Source organism: Erpetoichthys calabaricus, chromosome 8 (genome assembly GCF_900747795.2).
Source record: "Erpetoichthys calabaricus chromosome 8, fErpCal1.3, whole genome shotgun sequence".
Lineage (NCBI taxonomy): Eukaryota > Metazoa > Chordata > Cladistia > Polypteriformes > Polypteridae > Erpetoichthys > Erpetoichthys calabaricus.
The window spans coordinates 138,734,566-138,756,486 of NC_041401.2; the positions used below are offsets into that span (position 1 = coordinate 138,734,566).

At 40.2% G+C, this 21,921-nt stretch overlaps 3 protein-coding genes across 3 annotated transcripts in view; all 3 read right to left on the reverse strand.

Moving 5' to 3' along the window:
• Window positions 1-21,921, reverse strand: part of LOC114656110 (gamma-crystallin M2-like) — a 123,142-nt gene that overhangs the window by 17,387 nt on the left and 83,834 nt on the right. The window lies entirely within an intron of this gene.
• LOC114656759 (gamma-crystallin M2-like) lies at window positions 798-2,314 on the reverse strand. Its single transcript, XM_028808372.2, has 3 exons — window positions 2,260-2,314; window positions 1,930-2,172; window positions 798-1,101 (listed from the first exon to the last, which is right to left on the reverse strand). The coding sequence occupies exons 1-3, from the start codon at window positions 2,266-2,268 to the stop codon at window positions 829-831; spliced, it is 525 nt and encodes a 174-aa protein (XP_028664205.2). The 5' UTR covers window positions 2,269-2,314; the 3' UTR covers window positions 798-828.
• On the reverse strand, window positions 10,378-21,183 carry LOC114656760 (gamma-crystallin M2-like). The gene is made up of 3 exons (XM_051931403.1): window positions 21,174-21,183; window positions 11,990-12,232; window positions 10,378-10,688 (listed from the first exon to the last, which is right to left on the reverse strand). The coding sequence occupies exons 1-3, from the start codon at window positions 21,180-21,182 to the stop codon at window positions 10,416-10,418; spliced, it is 525 nt and encodes a 174-aa protein (XP_051787363.1). The 5' UTR covers window position 21,183; the 3' UTR covers window positions 10,378-10,415.

Sequence of the window (21,921 nt, forward strand, 5' to 3'; positions counted from 1 at the left end):
TACCAGCCAACAAAGGCTCCTCATGCTCAGACCCTGATTTTTGTTTGTTTAATATCATTGAATGCACGTTTTATTTGGATGATTATTACAATTAAAGGGGGATGACCAGGTTGGCACCCCAACATTTTCAACTTGTGGACCTGTAGTACCTTCCAACATCCATAATAATCATTTTTAAACTTCGTAATTGAATTTATCTGTGAACTTATTACAGTACTGTGAGCCAGAACTCAGTAAAGAATCCATCCATCCATCCATCCATCCATCCATTTTCCAACCCGCTGAATCCGAACACAGGGTCACGGGGGTCTGCTGGAGCCAATCCCAGCCAACACAGGGCACAAGGCAGGGAACCAATCCCGGGCAGGGTGCCAACCCACCGCAGGACACACACAAACACACCCACACACCAAGCACACACTAGGGCCAATTTAGAATCACCAATCCACCTAACCTGCATGTCTTTGGACCGTGGGAGGAAACCGGAGCGCCCGGAGGAAACCCACGCAGACACGGGGAGAACATGCAAACTCCACGCAGGGTGGACCCGGGAAGCGAACCCGGGTCTCCTAACTGCGAGGCAGCAGCGCTACCACTGCGCCACCGTGCCGCCCTCAGTAAAGAATGCTACACAAAAATAAACAAAAAACTGAACGTTGCTGTCATTGTCTCCAAGAAGCTTTTTACTTATTTAAATCATTTTATATTCAAAACGAGAAATCCCTTGATATTAATAATCAAAGATTCAGCAGATATCAATGAAACACAAGTCCTCAGTTTAATATAAGATAGTGAAATTACTTTATTTTAAAATTATGAATATCAGGTTTAACAAAAATCTGTGATGCGCCTGAAGGAGCCAATCCTGGGGTTCATGCCACCCCAGTCAGAGTATCTCCTGTATTCACCAGGCCTCAAGAAGTACTGCCGTCCACGGTAGTGGGGCTGCTCGTACATGATCCAGTAGCCATCTGTATGGCAGGAATGAATATCTGGATATCTGAAGCGATCCTGGACAGACTCACAGTCATCCATGAACTCCATCATCTGTCCTCCGAAGTTTTCTCTCTCATATATCTTCATATGGTATGACCCTCTGTGCTGTTAATTGAAAAAGATAGGATTCAATGAATAAGCATTAGTATAAAAATGTAGTACTTCTATTTTTTGTACATATTACTGTCACTAAGTTAGCATGGTGGGACATTTGTTAGCACTGTTGCCTTAAGGGTCTTGTGTCCTGATATTGTGTCCAGGACCAGTCATTGTCTGAGTGGAGTTAGAATATCCTCTGTGTGCCTGCAGGAGTTTTTCTCCAGGTGCTCTGGTTTTCCTCCCATATATCCAAACGATTTCCTACCTCTCTGAAGTTGGCCCATTATGAGTGTGTGGGCTCAGTGATTGACTGCACTGCACCCGGTGTCTGCCTCATTAGACTCCAAATCCTCCTAGTCCTGAGCTGGATTAAGCAGCTTTGATTATGTTACATTATATTTAGTTACACCATGTTATTTTGTGTCACTAATCCATACATGTCTACCCTTTGGCAGACATGCTAGTATAACCTTACTATAAAAATTAGGTTGGACCTTGCAGTTATACACACTGAAGTTTCTCTGTAGGGAGAAATCCCTTTTTGGTGATAGAAGAGCTGTACTTTTCTGCAAGGTATTGCAACATACACCAAGTAATATACTTCCTCCAGTTCCTGGGCAGGAGAAGTCTCCTTTTGACATTTTGACCAACACAAATGAGTGGTGTTAGTGAAAGAGACATTCAAAAATGTAAAAATCTGTGACACTCATGGGAAATGCACTTGAAACACATGGCAATTAAAATGTCAACACAGAATCCTAGCACAAAGACCGGATAACACCATAAATCAGTCCACTACTTTTAATACTTTTAAAAATATTTTTCCAGGCTTACTTGAGGAACCATACGGCAGGACCTGATGCTGTCGCTGTAGCCCATCCAGCGCTGGTAATCAGGGTACTCGCCTCTTCTCAGGAAGTACTGGTAGCCCATGTAGTTGGGGCACTCGTAGACCATCCAGCAGCCGCTGTCCACCCGGATGGAGTTACAGCGGCTGAAGTAGGAGTGCAGGTCACTGCAGTCACTGCTACATTCGTAGTAGCGACCCTGGAAATTTCTGTCTTCATAGAAAATGATCTGCAAGATAAGAACAAAATAATAAGCAGAAAGTTTTTCTTTGATAATTATACTTCAAATAAGACTGATCATTAATCAATACCACACCTTGCCCATTGTGGAGTTTCAGTGCTGAGACAAATCCTGAGAGTCAGTCGGCTGCTGAGGTTTATATAGTCTAATGGTCAGCTATTGGTTTTGTTATTCTAATGTACAGACCTGATGAATCAGCTGTGCACTGACTGAAAATATACCTAGTGGGTGCTTCCATTTGTGAAGTCATTGTATTGAGTTGCTGCGTGACCCTGAGCAAGCAAACATGTCACTCATGTTAAACAAACCCTTTAACTATTGTCCTATAATGTACATGTAAAGCCACTGGGATAGTGTTTAAAACAAAGTTTACTTGCTGGTTTAGTGAAATCAGACTTAGCAATTTATCAAGAGAGGTACTTCATAATATGAACATGATTTTTCTTTTTGTTTCTGCCAAAGTGTTGCTTGTTCATCTGTTAAATGCTCCTGCATTTCCATTTAAAATGGTTTTAGTGAAAACCATTAACATGCTGTATCATTTGAGATGGTTATATAATAGCTGGAATTATAATAAAATCATCAAATAACACACATGAACTGATTAATATAGGGTGGCACAGGGAAACGGGAAATTTTCAATTGACATTCAATGCATGAATAAACATATTACAAAAACTTTGATGAAATGTATTATACAGGATATACAATTAATGATGGTAATCAATGTTCATTCAATATTCATTTTATGCTTTGAAGAAAACATCATGAAGATGTTGTCCATTTCTCCATACACATTCTGACAGCCTGTTGTGGAGGTTCTGCATTGTTTGACATAACATGTCAAGAGGAATGCTAGCGATTTTCTCTTCAGTCCTCCTTTTTCATTCAGCAATGGTTGCAGGACGTGTGCAGTACACTTGGCTTTTAAGATGTCCCCACAGAAAAAAATCACAAATAGTGAGATCTGAGGATCACAGAGGCAATGGAATGTCACCGTTGAGTGAAATGATGCGCATTCCAAACAATCGTCGAATTAGCTGCCATCAGTTATTGGGCAGTATGCAAAGTGGCTCCACTTGGGGAGAAATAATATTCTTACACCAGTTCAGCAACAACAACACAGATTCACACCTTCCTCTCTGTCTTCAAGATGATCTCTCATATTTTACAAATTTCATTCAGTTTGTATGAGAAAAAACTGCAAGGAATTCTTCTGAACCTCCTCTTTCTTATTAACATTTTGTTCCATTGCTGTACTGTACCTTCCAAGATGGTGTAATACTTAATCAATTTCAACACATGAAATATAGCATTAAAATATATGTCTCTGCATACTTAATATTTATTTATAATTACATGAATTCCAAGGCTCACACTTACTTTTATCTGCTACAGAACTACTATGATTTAAAATCTAATAATATTTTAAAACATAATATCTAAATAATAGAGCAGTTTTAGTTGTTCTCCAGTCCCACACAGGAAACTGAAAATCAGTTTCGTTCAAGTCTTAGTATGGGAACTTCAGAAACCGTCACAATTCAAAAGCTTAAATTATCATGGAGAATTTGGCCAAACCTGTACTATTGTATTGAGTTTAGTTCATTACTTATTCTAATTTCTCCACTTTCTGACAGGGGCATCTTAACAACCACCTACACAACCACTCAGCAAGTCAAAACATACATAGATTAGCATGGGGTCCCCGGGCAACTGCCCAGCGTGCCCATGTGTTGAGACAGCCCTGCTTTCTGAACCTCACTAAACTGCGTAATGACAAAAAATACTTGAACTCCTCCTCTGGAGACCCCAATAACATGATAACAGGTAGAACAAAGGATGTATGACCCATAAAGTGACTTCAAATGACTCTTCATCATTTCAAACAATTGCTTGATCTTGAGCCACAGAAAGCTTGATTATGAGTTACTAAGCAAATTGTTCGAAATAATGCTTTTTTCATTTTTCTTTCACATTGTTGGGATTTTGCTACCACCACAAGTGTAGAGTGAAATTCATGCATGCAGTAGTGGAGGTGGGACCTCCAGCTCGAAGAAAAAACTTTTGTTTTAAAACAGTCAGGCTCTCCTCTTAAGACAGAAAGTATTTGAATAAACGTTTTTTGGAGGCTGTGCTTGGTCAATTTGCTGCCAGTTTTGGGGGGAAACTGCTGTGGTGTTAATATAATAATAATGAAACATTTTGAAACTCCAGGCTTTTACCTACTTATTTTTGTTCAGATTTCTTAACTGTTATTTCTAACTCTGCACATCTCTATTAATAGGCTTATGGTCAGTCCCATGGTAATCGGCAGTTGAACACTGAAATCTTATTGTGATATTATGGAATGCACAATAAATGAGATGCTGAGAATTTTATCAATTAAGATATGTGCAGTATATCTTGGGTGTTGAGTTTGCGTGGTATGCAATCTGCAAACAAAACCACATCAGCATTGCACAGCAAAATTGCATTTCATAGCGTATGTAACTGAAATTATCCATCAAAGACTGCTGCAGCTATGCCTGGACTGTTTCATTTCCCACTAAAGCCTGAAGATGAATGCCAACTTCTTTTAAAGCAAGCACCAATCTCCCATGTGTCCTTGTACACTCCCGCTGAATGCTGGGAATTGAAGTCCGCTCAGTAGCATTGCCACAGGATCATCCCAGTAACAGGCTTGTCAACTGAACATCTAAATACAGCAACACTGCAATATTTTCATTTCCTAATCAAAAGACTCTGCCCTCTTTTTCAAACCCTTTTGAATTAAAGGTTGCACACTGCTGCCATCATTCAAACATTCAGGGCACTCAGAGTAAGAAGCACTCACAAACCACCATCTTTCAGTCCTGCCTATAAAGAGCTCCCCTGCACTCAGTTCAAATATTTACAGAAACTGAGTCATTTGTAACATCACTCAGTACAACACATCAGTTTCTCACTGTTTTGTTTAGCCTATAAATACTCTAAATATTAAGTTCTGCTTTTAAAAATAAATGTACAGTTAGGTCCATAAATATTTGGACAGAGACAACTTTTTTCTAATTTTGGTTCTGTACATTACCACAATGAATTTTAAATGAAACAACTCAGATGTAGTTGAAGTGCAGACTTTCAGCTTTAATTCAGTGGGGTGAACAAAACGATTGTATAAAAACGTGAGGCAACTAAAGCATTTTTTTAACACAATCCTTTAATTTCAGGGGCTGAAAAGTAATTGGACAAATTAAATAACTGGAAATAAAGTGTTCATTTCTAATACTGTACTTGGTTGAAAACCCTTTGCTGGCAATGACAGCCTGAAGTCTTGAACTCATGGACATCACCAGATGCTGGGTTCCCTCCTTTTTAATGCTCTGCCAGGCCTTTACTGCAGCGACTTTCAGTTGCTGTTTCTTTGTGGGCCTTTCTGTCTGAAGTTTAGTGTTCAACAAGTGAAATGCATGCTCAATTGGGTTAAGATCAGGTGACTGATTTGGCCATTCAAGTATTTTCCACTTCTTTGCTTTAATAAACTCCTGGGTTGCTTTGGCTGTTTGTTTTGGGTCATTGTCCATCTGTATCATGAAACGTCGCCCAATCAATTTGACTGCATTTAGCTGGATTTGAGTAGACAGAATGTCTCTGAACACGTCAGAATTCATTCGGCTGCTTCTGTCCTGTGTCACATCATCAATAAAAACTAGTGTCCCAGTGCCACTGGCAGCCATGCACGCCCAAGCCATCACACTGCCTCCACCGTGTTTTACAGATGATGTGGTATGCTTTGGATAATGAGATGATCCACGCCTTCTCCATACTTTTTTCTTGCCATTATTCTGGTAGAGGTTGATCTTGGTTTCATCTGTCCAAAGAATGTTTTTCCAGAACTGTGCTTGCTTTTTTAGATGTTCTTTAGCAAAGTCCAATCTAGCCTTTCTATTCTTGAGGCTTATGAGTGGCTTGCACCTTGCAGTGCACCCTCTGTATTTACTTTCATGCCAGTCTTCTCTTTATGGTAGACTTGGATATCAATACGCCTACCCCATGGAGAGTGTTGTTCACTTGGTTGGCTGTTCACCATGGAAATGATTCTGCGATCATCCACCACTGTTGTCTTCCATGAACGTCCAGGTCTTTTTGCGTTGCTGAGTTCACCAGTGCTTGCTTTCTTTCTCAAGATGTACCAAACTGTAGATTTGCCACTCCTAATATTGTAGCAATTTCTCGGATGGGTTTTTTCTGTTTTCGCAGCTTACGGATGGCTTCTTTTACCTGCATGGAGAGCTCCTTTGACCGCATGTTGTCTGTTCACAGCAAAATCTTCCACATGCAAGCACCACACCTCAAATCAGCCCCAGGCCTTTTATCTGCTTAATTGATAATGACATAACAACGGACTTGCGCACACCTGCCCATGAAATAGCCTTTGAGTCAATTGTCCAATTAGTTTTGAGCCCCTGAAATGAAGGGATTGTGTTAAAAAAATGCTTTAGTTGCCTCACATTTTTATGCAATCGTTTTGTTCACCCCACTGAATTAAAGCTGAAAGTCTGCACTTCAACTGCATCTGAGTTGTTTCATTTAAAATTCATTGTGGTAATGTACAGAACCAAAATTAGAAAAAGTTGTCTCTGTCCAAATATTTATGGACCTAACTGTATATTTTTGTAGCTAGCTTAGTGTAAATATGACAAGGGGGCCCATTTAGTCTAGAAACTCCCCCCTGCCTCACAATAAAAAATATTGTTCATATTCTGCATCAAAAAAAAAATTTAAACAGAAAAAAAAGGTGGGGCGGCACGGTGACGCAGTGATAGCATTGCTGCCTCACAGTAAGGAGACCTGGGTTCACTTCCCGGGTCCTCCCTGCATGGAGTTTTCATGTTCTCCCCGTGTCTGCATGGGTTTCCTCTGGGTGCTCTGGTTTCCTCCCTCAGTCCAAAGACATGCATGTTAGGTGCATTGGCGATTCTAAATTGTCCCTAGTGTGCGCTTGGTGTGTATGTGTGTGTGTGCCCTGTGGTGGGCTGGCGCCCTACCCGGGAATTGTTCTTGCCTTGCACCCTGTGTTGACTGGAATTGGCTCCAGCAGACCCCCATGACCCTGTGTTAGGATATAGTGGGTTGGATGATGGACGGATGGATGGATGGATGGAAAAAAAGGTTTTGTTTTGTTTAAAAATCAATCAGCTACTTCTCAGATTAACAGAAGGCACTAAGCACTGCTGGATTCACATACAAGTCAAGAAATGCTTTCTTGGTAAAGTAAGTGAAGAAGCTCTTATGACCCAAACACAATCAAACCACATATTCACGGGGTTAAACAAAGATACTTTTATTAAACAAAATACCTTTTATCTTTTATCACCTGGTAAATCACAGTCACAATTCTTTTCCTTTCTCCTTCCACTTCCACTCTCTTTCAAGCAAGCCTCGTCCACCTCCTTCAACTCTAACCCTCCACGTGAGGCAGAGCAGCTACTTTTCAACCCGAACATGGGCGTACTTCCGATGCAGAACCTCTTTATAACAGGGGAGCCTGCCCACAGCAGCAGCACTCAAGGACCCCAAATGGGCTGCCCAGCAAAACTACAACTCTCGTACAACCGGGAGCCATTTCTGTGGGATACTGCCACGCAATGTACTGTTGAGCCCATAGCTCTGGAAGGCAGTCTCCCTCTGTCCTTCCCTTATAATGGCATTCCAGACCAGGAAACCAAGAAACCCAATGCACCAATCTCTTTCCTTTATCATGACTTCCCAACTGGGTAAGAAACCCTCCAATCTAGCTGGGATTCCAGCCAATCTGTGTCTTCTCTGACACTCTTTATACTGTACGTTAAAGAGATGTTTGATCATCCTGAAAGTTACACAGGTACAAGTCAATAAGAAAATAAGATTTTATTTCTGTTTTTTTTTTTTAATTTGGGTATACTGTAATCTAAATGTAGGTTGTTTGAATCACATAAAAGAGGGCATTGCTGTTCTTTTATGATAAAGAGACAATGAATTAGAATGTGTTAGTCAGAATGAAATGACTGCTAAAGAGTTTTTGTGGTGGATTTCCATCTATCTGTGTCTAATACGTGTGCATGGAGGTGGCAAAGAGTACCTTGGATGAAGAGACCTTCTTTGTATGTGTCACACACGTGTGCATGCGAGGCAACTGAAAGGCTGAAAACGGGATAATTCCATGACAGACCAGGGGGTGGCAGAGTACACTGATCCTTCCACTTTTTCATTGGTAGACCCACCAGAAGCAATTTCATCTGGACCCGATTATCTGATTTTTGGTTCCAGGCCCGACGATGACACTTCCGGTTCCGGGCTCCGATGATATCACTTCCCCTGGTCGACTTTAAAACGTTCATGTTTGCCTGTCTGTTTGTTCTGTTGTTGGACTGAAGTCTTTTGAGACCTGTTTCATTTGAACCAAACTTTCATTGTTGGCAGCCTATTTCAAGTATATGGGCAGCTGCCCCCAAACATTTTCCTGTGTTTGTTGAATCCTTTCACATAAGCTTTAAAGTTGTTTCTAACATATCATTGCCTAATCTTAGCTACAATATTTTGAACTTTTTGATTATGTGATAGTATTAAGCTTCAGTCAATCATATCCGTAACCCTTAGTGCTTGCCTACAGAGTAGTCAATGGCTCATCACCTATACATATGGAAACACTTCTGAGGTCATATGCTCTTTTGCAACCCCTCAAATCTGCTGACAAATGGCATCTGATGATACCACCTCTGTGTGTTATTAAATCTCAGTCCAGAGTGTTCTTATGTGTAGCTCCTAGCTGGTGGAACAAGCTGCCAATCTCCAGTCAGAAGACTCTCTTGGTGAATTTCTGTTTGATATTAGTTGTTAGGCTTTTATTATCTAAGAATTATAAGCCATTTGTGTTTTGTTGTGACTTCTTTACTTGAAATGATCAATTTTGTAACATTCTTCTCAGTGGCAGATTTAGGTATGGATGACATGGGTAGCCACCCAGGCTGGCATCTTGTTGGGGGTGGCAGTGAGAGCCTACACCAGAAAATTCAGATTGGTAATTACAGCCTGAGATGGTCAATCCATTAGAGACATCATTTATAAAAGTTAAGGGGGGCACGCTCTGGACAACAAGGGGCGTGCACTCTGTAAAGTCCACATTATGTACTGTGACACACTTGCGCATGGGAGGCAGCTAAAGGGTCCGAATAGTGACAATTCCATGCCTAACCAGGGGGTGGCGAGGTGAACAGACTTTTTCTCTCAGTCCTCTGCAAACCATTCCCACGGGGTTCCAGTGCCCATGATGACGTCATTTTCGGTTCTGGCACCAATGAGGACGTCATTTCCTGTCATGATGACATCACTTCCGGGCCAGACCTTTAAAACCACCATCTTTGCCTCATGTCTTGAGTTCTATTTTGGACTTTGAATCAGACACAACTCAACAAAATTTAACACTTTTGCAGCCAGGGCATAATACACGGATGGCTGCCCCAAACCTTTTTTGTCTCTCTTGTCCATTCTTGTGACAGTACACAGATGGACACCATTTATATAACTTTGACCAGCATGGTTTGCTCTGTAGCATTTGTCTTTTTTCTCTCTTTTTTCTTCATCATGTAAAGCACTTTGAGCTACATTATGTGTATGAAAATGTGCTTTATAAATAAATGCTGTTGTTGTTGTTCTCAAAGAGTCCTCAGACTGATGTTTAATCAATTATGTTGACCACTTTTGTATGTCACTTCTGTGTAAAAGCATCTGCTAATCACATAAATGTAATTATGCTATTTCTTACATTCATTAGGAATTACTTATAGCTTTATTTAGGTAATTCATTGATAGTGTTAATAAAATGCCAATATTGTAGATATTGTACAAATTTGTACCAAGTTAATAAAAAAATCAGCTCATGTAATTTTTTCACAAGAGCTTTTAAGGAATGTTTAAGGATGTTATTTTTTGTGATTTTTATGTAGAAAGCTGGTGAGAATTATTTAGCCATCCAACCATCTGAAAAACCAACTTAATTCAATTTGGGATTATGAGAGATCAGAGCCTATCATAAGAACTTCAGGCACAAGGCAGAAGCCAACCATGGATGGGCAAGGCATAAATAAATGAGCAAAAAACTCAAGAACTGTCATCACCTATGTGACTCAGCCTTATGATATTATAAAAAGAAACACAAATCCTGTAATATAAGGTAGTGAAATTACTTTATTTCAAAATTCTGAATAGCAGGTTTAACAGAAATCTGTGATGCGCCTGAAGGAGCCAATCCTAGGGTTCATGCCTCCCCAGTCACTGTATCTCTTGTACTCTCCGGGCCTCAGGAAGTACTGCCGTCCTCTGAAGTGGGGCTGCTCATACATGATCCAGTAGCCATCCACGTGGCAGGAGTGAATATCTGGATATCTGAAGCGGTCCTGGACAGACTCACAGTCATCCATGAACTCCATCATCTGACCACCAAAGTTCTCCCGCTCATAAATCCTCATGCGGTATGATCCTCTGTGCTGTTATAAAAGAGATAGCAGTATTTTAGAAAATGTCAAGGATATTGTTTAACCACAGCTTTCTTATGGGTGCATTATTGGAATATTTTAGGTGTTTTATCTTAACCAACAATAGTGACACACTATAAGCATTCATATTTATATCTGAACTTGACAACATGATTACTATGATTGTTGAATTTTTTTTCTTTTATTTTTATATCAGAGGTGTATTAACAGCACATTCTTATTTTTTAATTTTTTTAATAATAAAAGCTCTTCTGTAACTATGTAATAGACAACGTGAGTTGGCTGGCACTGCAGCCAGGATGGATGACCAGGATGCCTTTTAAATGAAAGGATGCGGGTGGACAGGCATGCCAACAAGATTGGTTAGTGGAACCTTTACTGGTAGAGAGGCTGTTATAATGGATGGACGGGGAGACAGCTTCACAGGGCTATGTGTTTCCCCAATATACTGTGTGGCGACAACCCTCTGACATGTGCGGATACCCACAGATGTAATTTTGGCTGGCAGCTCTGTTGGCATACTAGGATAGTAGGAGCTACTGGAGGTAGGCTCTTTTGTAATGGGGAGGTTCTGCCTGACCGGATAGATGCAGTGTTATAGCAAACAGAAGTGCTACTGGGTCCGGTATAAAGGAAACTGCTCCGCTTCACCTGTGTCAGACTCAGGAGAGTAGTTGGACGATGTTCAACTGGGAGGTGTGAAGAAGAGAAGAATTGTATTGCCTGAGTTGTTGGTGGAACGAAAAAAGAAACCTGTATAAGGTATTTGTATTTGTCCACCTGGAACTGTGTCTGTGCTGTGTTGCCTGGGGGTTTGGTGTGCCACAACACGCCCTAGCAGTCCAGACTATATAACTATAACAGATAAACTTAATGTTATTAACGAACAAATACTTATGTTGAAAAGTTATTTTTCCTTACCAATATGTGCCTTTCTGTTGAGTATACATTTTAAGGGAAAGTTTAGTGTGTATATCTGTACCTGTCAATACGGGCTGAGGCATTGTATTGAAAACCGCACAGTTGAGGATTTAGACAGCAGTGCTGAGTCAGTATGAGCATGCCACTTCACCGTCTCACCTAAATAACCCATCCAATAAAACTGATATTTCATCTTCACTGTAACTGAAGTAAAGTTATGAGCTTTGAGTATACTGTGTAATAATCAAGAAATGCTACAATTAGCAATGTAAATCTGTTTGATACTGAGTCACAAAACCTATTCCATTACATGCTATGTTGGAAATTCAAACACTCAAAAAATGATTATTTTTAATATTTGAGAAACTTACATGTGGGATCATGCGACAAGACCTGATGCAATCATTGTAGCCCATCCAGCGCTGGTAGTCAGGATACTCGCCCCTTCTCAGGAAGTACTGGTAGCCCATGTAGTTGGGGCGCTCATAGACCATCCAGCAGCCACTGTCCACCCGGATGGAATTACAGCGACTGAAGTAGGAGTGCAGGTCAGTGCAGTCGCTGCTACATTCATAGTAGCGACCCTGGAAATTCCTGTCTTCGTAGAAAATGATCTGTAAGAAAAGAACTCACTTTAAGCAATCCCATTTACAACAACTTGGGTAAAAATAATAAAAAAAAAAATCTCACCTTCCCCATGTTAGAGTTTTACTAATGAGACGGACTTTGAAAATGTATGGGCTGCTGAGGCTTTTATACTTTAAAGCTGAACAAAAGTGTTTTGTTATTCTAATGTATAGACCTGATGAATCAGCTGTGTGCTGCTTTAAAATGTATCTAGTGAGTACTCCATTTAAAAAGTCTTTGTGATGGGTCACTTAACCTGCTTATGCTCCATTTCATTTGTACTGTACCTGGAATGCTGTTAACAATACAGTACACAGGGCCCGATTATGCATACACCCACACTCCCATGGAGCCTTCCAGGAGGTGCAGGGAATCTAACGCATGTGTCTTTTGGTTAATGTAGGAAAAGCAGAGTACCCAGACCAAAAATCGTACACAGACAAGGAATTGAACCCTGGACACATTAGGCAGCACTGCTAACCACAGAGGTCAAAGAGATTTATTTCTATTTCTGTCTTTTTGTTTGGATAGTGATGGTTAAAATTACAATGATGGAATTAAAAAGTTGAAAAATCGCAATTTCTTTAAATTCCAGCTAGAAGTTAACTTACTATTATATGACCTTTGGTTAATTTTACAGTTCAAAAATTAGGCAGTCTGCTAATAGTGCAGCCACTTGTAAACCGTTCTGATCAAGTGAGGAATCACAAGTCCCATACAATAAATGTTGGAGTGCCAGTCGTCCCCATTTACTTTTCAACAAAAAATAATGCAAATACAAGCACCCATTTGTGGGGAGGCAGTAAAAAAAAAAAAAAAATTGTTGCCAGAATTAGGTTTCGTATCTGTCTCGTTCTTCTTTTGCCAGAGCTCCGTCCTGTGTTGTGCTCTGTTCACGACTTATAGGCAAGAGATTGCAAGGGGCTGAGTCAGGTGCCCTCACTGGCTGTCTTCTCAATGCTGTGGAAGGAATAGGAGGGGACATGATTGGTGACAGCGCCCCCTTTTGTCCCAGGGTGGAATCACATAACTCGGAGGAGACTTGAGGGTCTTCCACAGACGTGTGTCTATAGCTGTTCTAGCAGTTATGCAAAAAGTTTCAATAGAAACAAGCATGTAACATTAAATATATGGTTATGGATAAAATTAACCAGATGACACATTTGATTTCAAGAAAAAAATGAAAACTTTCACCATTTTGTTGACTTATCAAAGTCATGGTATATATCAATTTACCACATGAAATTTTGTTTTAAAGTGAAGAATTTTTTATGACTTCTAATAAATAAGCAGCCTGTTCTTGTGCTTTAAAATGGTAGATATAATGAAGGGGTATACATTTGAAAACAAAAATCTTAAAACTCAGCAAGTATGTCCACTTTGAAGTAGCAAATGTTCTGATTTAAGAGAATTCCCCTTCATGTTTATGAGGCATCCTTGTCATAAAGAAAGGAAATTAGAAATAGTTATTTTATTACAGATTTGTTGATCTATTTTCCCTTGAGGTAAGAATACGCTTCATTTTACGCTTCATAGCCTCCATCATGAGTGGAATTATAACAATCCGACAAGCCCTCAGCGCCAAGCCATATTCTGCTTATTATCCTAATTGTTCCTCTGCAATTCTGTTTTTTTCAACAGTTATGTCCTACCATGGCTTGTAATAACATATAGATGCATGCTCACATCATATGATTATTTTTTGCTAAACAGCACTTACTTTTCACCCATTACATTCTGTGTTGTTGTTTTACACAGCTTAAAGAGTCAGATACACTGAGTGGCAAGGTAGTGAAACACCCACATAACAATCAGTCTGGAAATACACAAGGAGAACATGCGAAGCTCGAGCAGACTCTGTGAGGCAGGAATGACATCTCTGTGCTACCTTAAGAAGCTGGCATAAATGGAGCTCCATGAGCAGCGGCGGTGGAAGAATAAGTAGCACAGAGGGCTTGGGGGCAAAGGTGCATACCAAAAACACGGCACTAGCTAAGTCTGTAATCCTCCTGTTTGGAGGCTCTGTTAGCCGTACCTTGCATGACAGATTAGTAGTACACTTTGTATATTTGGTAGGAAAATTGAAGTTGTGCTCCTGATTCTCAAGTACAGCCTGGGGATTGAGTGACATATAGATTGCCTCTGAGCCTGAGCGAATAAGCTTCAGTATAATAAAAGAAAATACATAAGTGTGGCTTTTTCAGTTATTATTACCTAGTTGTCTACAGAAGACGGACAGCAAATCACATCAGGGCATCAACATTCAGTATCAATATCAGCGGTTGACTTTACAAGATGAGTGCATGCCCCTGGCTTTGAAAGATGCCGTGGAAGAAGAGGAGCAGCGGAGCAAAGTGCATGGTCTCTTTTTAAAATGGCAGAATCTCATAACAATGGCATGCTTTTTGATTTTTGTGTTTTCAAAACAACACTGATATTCTGCTTTGCAAAATGTGTGCAATCTCAAGACATGGATCAATACTCAATAATAATGTTTTTTGTATTAAATACAGCTTTTTTATTCACCTATTGACCCATGTATCCATTAGTCCTATTGTAAGCTGCATGTATAGTCAAGGTATTTTTAAAGAGTATAAAAAATGCCTGACTTCAGAACATAATTTTATTTGGCAAATAAATGTTACAATGTTACAGTAAGAAAAGAAATAAGCTGCAACTATTTACATCATTGACTGCTACTTCTCCATTGTTATGGCCTTGGAGAATGCCCTCATGGGGCATTCTCATTCAGCTCCAAAGCATGTTGTCTCTCTATTGTGACTTGTACACTTTTTCTCCTTTCAGTTCCGGTTGTTTCTTGTTGACTCCCGCAGTTTGCTCCAGCTCCTGTTTTTAATAATTTGATCTCTTTGTGTTGAAAGCCAAACCAGGACCTCTTCTGTGAACATCATTGGTTGCAGGGAGCACAGCCCTTAGTTTCTTTTAGTGGTTTTCGATTTGCTTAAGCTGTTAGTCCAGAACTTTGTACTGACCGGAACCAAAAACAAATGCTGAGTCAGCCACTTAAGTTTATAGATGTGCCAGTTCACAGCTAAGGCACTACTCTATTCTGGCCACAAGCAGTGGTTGAAGTGAAATCAAATTACTGGGATTACTTTGTTTAGTCAGCATCTTGTTCCTCCTCCCAATTCATTACTACTTTTATAAGGTGGGATGGACTGCCCCTCCTTGGAGGTCAGAGCATGTGTATATTAGTATGTGATATCGAGGGGATGGGTGGTCCCCTTGAAGCTTTGAGTGCTGCTGATTCCGGCCCACTTAAGCAATTGGAGTCTGCAAGCACCACAGCAGTGCTACAAATATACCTCTACTTTTCCCATTCAAACTTTGTGTGTGATGCACTGATCAGTCTGCCTTCCCTCAACTAAAACACACTCCTGCTAAATGAGCAAAGCACAGACATTTCACTGCCTCCTGCTGTAAATATTGAGTGTCTTAGAGCTTTCTTACTTACAAGGCATGTGAGTTTTATGAAAAAAAAGTGATGGCTGCCATTTGGCGCGTTGGAGAAATGTCGGCAAATGTTGACCCTCTTCAATTTGACTATTGGCTGGACTGTTTCACTGACCCTGTCCCATCTGGACAAAAGAAACACTTATGTTAGAATGTTGTTCATAGACTACAGTTCAACATTTCAATACCTTAATCTCTCAGAAGCTCATAGGGAAGTTAAGTCTACTAGGCTGCAACATTTCCCTGTGCAACTGAATCCTGGACCTCTTGACAAAGAGACCCCAGACTGTCCGTATTGGAAACTCCACTTAGAGCACCATCACACTTTTTGACCACTTAACTTCTTATTTTCCATCTTAGACATGATGAATCTATAATCAAAAGAGTTTGTGAAGTGGGGTTTCAGCCATTTATTTTGAACTCAACACATCTCAATCAAATGTATTCCTCAGAAAATCTGATATATGATGACCAGAAGTAACTTTCTCAGGGTATTGAGAATTTCTAATATAACTGCTTTATTCCTGTACTGACTACCAGCAGTTTTTTAATGAATGGTCTAGGTGATAATCACAATCAGGAAAACAAAGCAAGATTGATCCTGGAAGATCAAGAAAACTTATTTGTCAAAACCAAAAGAACAGTCCTTGAGAAAGAGTTACATGGAAAAGTAATAAAGTAAGAAAATAAATTGCACAAATCACTACCAATCTCGAATAGCAAATAAAGCCTGACGGCGCTCCCTTATACTGTTAAACAACATGATGTCAACAATCACGCATTTCTGATAGGAACATGGAAGATTTCCACAGCAACGAAGTATGATAAATCTGAAATCCATTACATGGGATTCCATTGCTGGTTATCATGTCTCCATTCTGTAAGCTCGTCTCAAAAACTTGCACAACATCTGCAGCAACTGCTTAACTCCCAAGATTGCTTTCTCAAAGCTGCTTTTTGCATCAGGCCTACACTGATTCTTCTATGCCATAATCATTCTATGGTTACAATTTTGGTGATGCTATTATATGCATTCAGATATGTAGTTCTATACTGTACTTTCTGACATATCAATGCTGGCTGATGGGTTCAACTCATAATGTCCTATATCACTAAAATTGTAATAGTGCAACCTGTATAGCTTGAGATTATGACAGTCCAGATTGGCTCCACATTCCCTGGCAGTTTAAACTCAAAACCATCAATAATGTAACATGGACTTTCAAAGGCAATGAGGGCATTCACACACACAGCAAGGGAAGGCGCAAGGTGCATAGTGCTTTTATTATCAATCAAAAACAGTTCATAAAGTTCAGTTCCATAATTAACAATAAATAAGGCCATAGAAAGCAACATATAAATCCATAATAGATTAAAAAAAAGAAATCCATTAGAAAGTTGAAACTGGGTCCCACTCTCTCTCTCTTTCTCTCTAGCCCCAGTGGTTCTCTACTGTTTCTCTCAGCTCCAGCTCACCTCTTATGGTAATCTCAGTTGGAAGCTGAGACACTGGCATGCACGGTCAACCTTTTATGCAGTTTGCACCCCAGCCAATTTCATCAGTCTCGGCCAGGGCACCCAAGTTTGGCTCCATCGTCCCACCACCATCCTCACACTGGCGTATATATATTGGAAGCTCAACAGGAATAAATCTACTTCCAAAGTGTCTATCTCTCACTCCCAGCGGGGGCCAACTCTTCTTTACCATGCCTCCTGTCCTCCACACTAGCTGATTAGCCTGACCTCCTTTCATGTCTCCCTGTCCTCTCAGTTTGCCTCTCATCCTTTTGTCATTTTGTTTCTTTCTTTACTTCCTTTACTCCAGAGATCCTTCCCTTTTATACTTCTGTGGGCATGGCGCTTCCTAAATACTCCACATGGAATGCCAATGTGAAACATTTGAGCTTATTTATAAGCAGATCATCACTCACACCAGACCCTGAGGGCAGCACAGCTTCTCAACTGCACCTACACCCACAAAGTCTGAGCATATGGTTTTTCTTAACCCACATGCCCGTGCCTTACCCCAGGGAGATCCTTGGCAGTTTTCTTTTTTTTTTATGACAAGAATGGGATGCGCTTTGAGAATCAGATGCTATGAAGCATTTATGCCCTGTCTGACCTACCTTTGTAACCGACTGCTGCTATATTGCTTCTTATGTTTGCTATGCTGTGCTGTTCCCAGTCTGTTACCATCTTGGATTTCATTTCCCATTGTACTTCTTTGCTACGCATCTTCTGATAAAATGGCCAGAATAGGCCTGGGTGTGCACATCACCTGTGCGAGATATTTGACAGGATTTGAATGCTTTAGGTTTATTTGGATTATTCTAGTTAGGCGTATTGGTGACATAAATCAGAATTTTATTTTTAGAAGGGAACAATCATTTTTTTGATCTTCTAATAGTTATCACGCACGTGCGACTAGGAGGGAGCTGAGTGGACCAAGTGGAGGTAGTTACCCGCCAGGCCAGGGGCTGGCAGGATGCACTAAACCTACCTCTGTTATCTCTGCAGGCCATTTATGGGAAAACCGGCCTGATTCAACACCACTTCCTGTTCCGGTGCCCAGACCGACATCACTTCCGATTCTGGTGTCCAGACTGACGTCACTCCCAGTTCCGGTGCCCAGACTGACATCACTTCCAGTTCTGGCCAAATTACATCACTTCCGGACTCAAAACAATGCACATGAGTGCTCTTTTGCTCTTTCAAAACCCTTTTGCAGCCAGGGACAATATATGGGTGGCTACCCCAAACCTTTTTGTGGGGGTCGAGGCTGTTAATTTCACATAGTGAAAACTACTTTTTCCTATGGGTGCTTTGAAAATATCATGGCATGAAATGATGCAGCTTCTGTCGTATAAATCAGCAAAAAAGAGTGCAGCAGTGGCATTTTTGGTCTAGTTTTGAGCTTGTGGAAGGACTCACAATTCTAAGAATCCCAAAACATTGATCCTTGGGCTTTGAATTCTCTGTCTCAAAATATTATTGAAATATAAAACACACTAAACTGTATTCATTGATGTCTTTTATTTAGCAATATAAGAGTTTACAGATTTAACAGAAATCCATGATACGCCTGAAGGAGCCAATCCTGGGATTCATGCCTCCCCAGTCACTGTATCTCTTGTACTCGCCGGGCCTCAGGAAGTACTGGCGTCCTCTGTAGTGGGGCTGCTCATACATGATCCAGTAGCCGTCCATGTGGCAGGAGTGAATATCTGGATATCTGAAGCGGTCCTGAACAGACTCACAGTCATCCATGAACTCCATCATATGACCTCCAAAGTTTTCTCGCTCGTAAATTCTCATGCGGTATGATCCTCTGTACTGTTGAAAGAAATTGTTAATTTTAGAAAGAGTGAAGAATTGTATTTAATTATTGTTAGTAATTAAAAAAATCAGAGGTACATGCAGAGTTGGTTAATGCAGTAGAAAACTGCCCAGTGAACTGTCATCTGAAAGTAAAAATGTGCATGTTCTGTACACCCAGAGGAGCACACCCCTTAAACCCTGTCGTATATGCACAATTGGGTACCATCTGTGCTACTAAATAGGCACACACTTCAGACACCAGGGGGAACACCCACTTGTCATCAAATAATAGTCTAATACTCACTATAATATATTCACAGTCTAATGATGCCAACTATCCGCTAAGGACACCGAGGGTTGATGTCCCTGAATATTGATCACACAGACAACAATGAGCTTCTGCAGAAATTCATAAGAATGTAGGAAATGGGATTTTGGGAATCTGCTCCATTTTATGCTATAATCAAGAACAGGCTGTATGAATTGAAGATGGGGAGAAAGTCATGGATGAATGCCCCTATAGTGGCAGGGTGACAATAATTGCCGTAGTAGATCTTATGAACAAAATTCATGACATATTTGCAAGACAGCAAAGACTACAAAAAGCTCAGTCAATTGTAAAAGAGATCTACCCCTCCTCACACTTCTGCATTTATTCTTCCAGGCATGGTCAACGGGTTTGTTTCCAGGTATTCAAAACAGTAGCAGAATCACAAAACAAGAGCCACACTTTGTGTTCAAATTCCAACCAACAAGCAACATTTAGTAAGACCTCCCTCCACAGTCATCCTATTGACTATTATCTGTTCCCTCATTTGTGCAGAGTCAAATTTCCCAGTGATACCTGCTGTAAAAGAGTGAATTTAGAGCCAAGTGAAGTACTGTAATTGTAAAGGATCAAAATGTTACAACATTGTTTGAGCAAATGTATGGTGCTTAAGGGTCAGTCAGTCAGTCATTTCCCAACCTGCTACATCCTAATACTGGGTCACGGGGTTCTGCTGGAGCCAAGCCCAGCCAACACAGGGCGCAAGACAGGAACAAATCCCGGGCAGGGTGCCAGCCCACTGCAGGGCACAAACACACACACCAAGCACACACTAGGGACAATTTAGACTCGTCAATGCACCTAACCTGCATGTCTTTGGACTGTGGGAGGAAACCAGAGCACCCAGAGGAAACCTATGAGAACATGAAAACTCCACACTGGGAGGACCCAGGAAGCGAACCCAGGTGTTCTTACTGCGAGGCGTGCTTAAGGGTGAAAATTAAAAATATATCAGGGCTCCAAAGGATTTGCTTCTTTATTGGGAGTATAGCTTAATCATCAGTTATATTCTGGAAAATATTTGAGAATTCAAGTTTTTATTTTTTATTTTTTCCTGCACCAAAATTGTTCTATATTTGTTTATGTAGCAAATATGACAGACATGCTGTGTGGCTGAGCTGTTGAACTCATTAATGTTACTATGGAGTTTATAGGATCTTTTTCTGTGTAATCTATCCTGCACTCTTAGACACTGTGTATGTATTTTTGAAAGGGTCAGATATTTTCTGTTAAATTCCCACTCCTTTTCAATAAAGGAAACATGGAATACAAATTGTTGTCCCATAGCACTGCTTATGGAAATCCAAGAAGACAAAAATACAAGGAAAGGTATAGTATTTTGTAATATAATATATTCCAATATTTTCTACATTATTTTATTGGAATATAGAAATCTGTCTACGTTTTCTGTCATTATTGTCTCTTCCAGCAGTAATAATTTAATGCATTTTTTAAAATATTTTGTAAAACTTACCTGAGGGATCAAGTGGCAGGACCTGATGCAATCATTGAATCCCATCCAGCGCTGGTAGTCAGGATGCTCACCTCTTCTCAGGAAGTACTGGTAGCCCATGTAGTTGGGGCGCTCATAGACCACCCAGCAGCCACTCACCACCCGGATGGAGTTACAATGGCTGAAGTAGGAATGCAAATCAGCACAGTCGCTGCTACATTCATAGTAGCGACCCTGAAAATTTCTTTCTTCATAGAAAATTATCTGAAAAAAAAAGACAAATAGCGATTATTTATTTAAGCAAAGTTTTTCTTTTCATATTTGTGGTGAAAGAGAATGTTAAAGACCATCTCACTTTGCCCATGTTGGAGATTCAGTGATGAGACAGACTCTGAAACTCCACAGTGTTCACAGGCTTTTATATTCTAAAGCTGTACAAAAGTGTTTTGTTATTCTAATGTACAGACCTGATGAATCAGCTGTGTTCTGCTTTAAGTGGTACCTAGAAGTTACCTCCATTTAAAAAAAGCTATTAAACTCATTACAGTTTAAAATACCATTTTGTGTCCTTTAGTTTATTGGAAAAAATAGGCAGATTTGTTAGTATTGCTAAATACAGAAAAACAGAAAATTATATGATAATCAACCCTTCAGTGTTGTAATTCCAGATAAACAGAAAGAAACTGATTACACCAATTCCTGCTTTTTATGTGTGTGCTGCATGCTCTGAAAGTCATTATTCAGGTACAAAAAAATGAGAGACTGGTTGTGAGCATGAAATTATCCCTCAGGACACTACAGAGGAATGTAGAGGATGTTTGGCCCCTTTTCCTAAAAGAAAGTGTGACCAGAGCAGAACCAGATCAGAACTCTCTTGGCTACTTGAAGGTAAATGCTCCTAGATAGATTAAAGGACTACAGTATGTTGTCACTAACATGTTTCTGTCTGCCTGGGGGACATGGACCTTAAAGTGTAACTAAAAGCTCAGGAGTGTAAGAACACTAAGGGTCACCAGAAAGAGATTTCTAGCCTAGTGTCCCTGGGCAAATTAGGTCTGTTCTTTGGATTCAAAATCACCTCATGGCTAAACAAGTATTGGTTC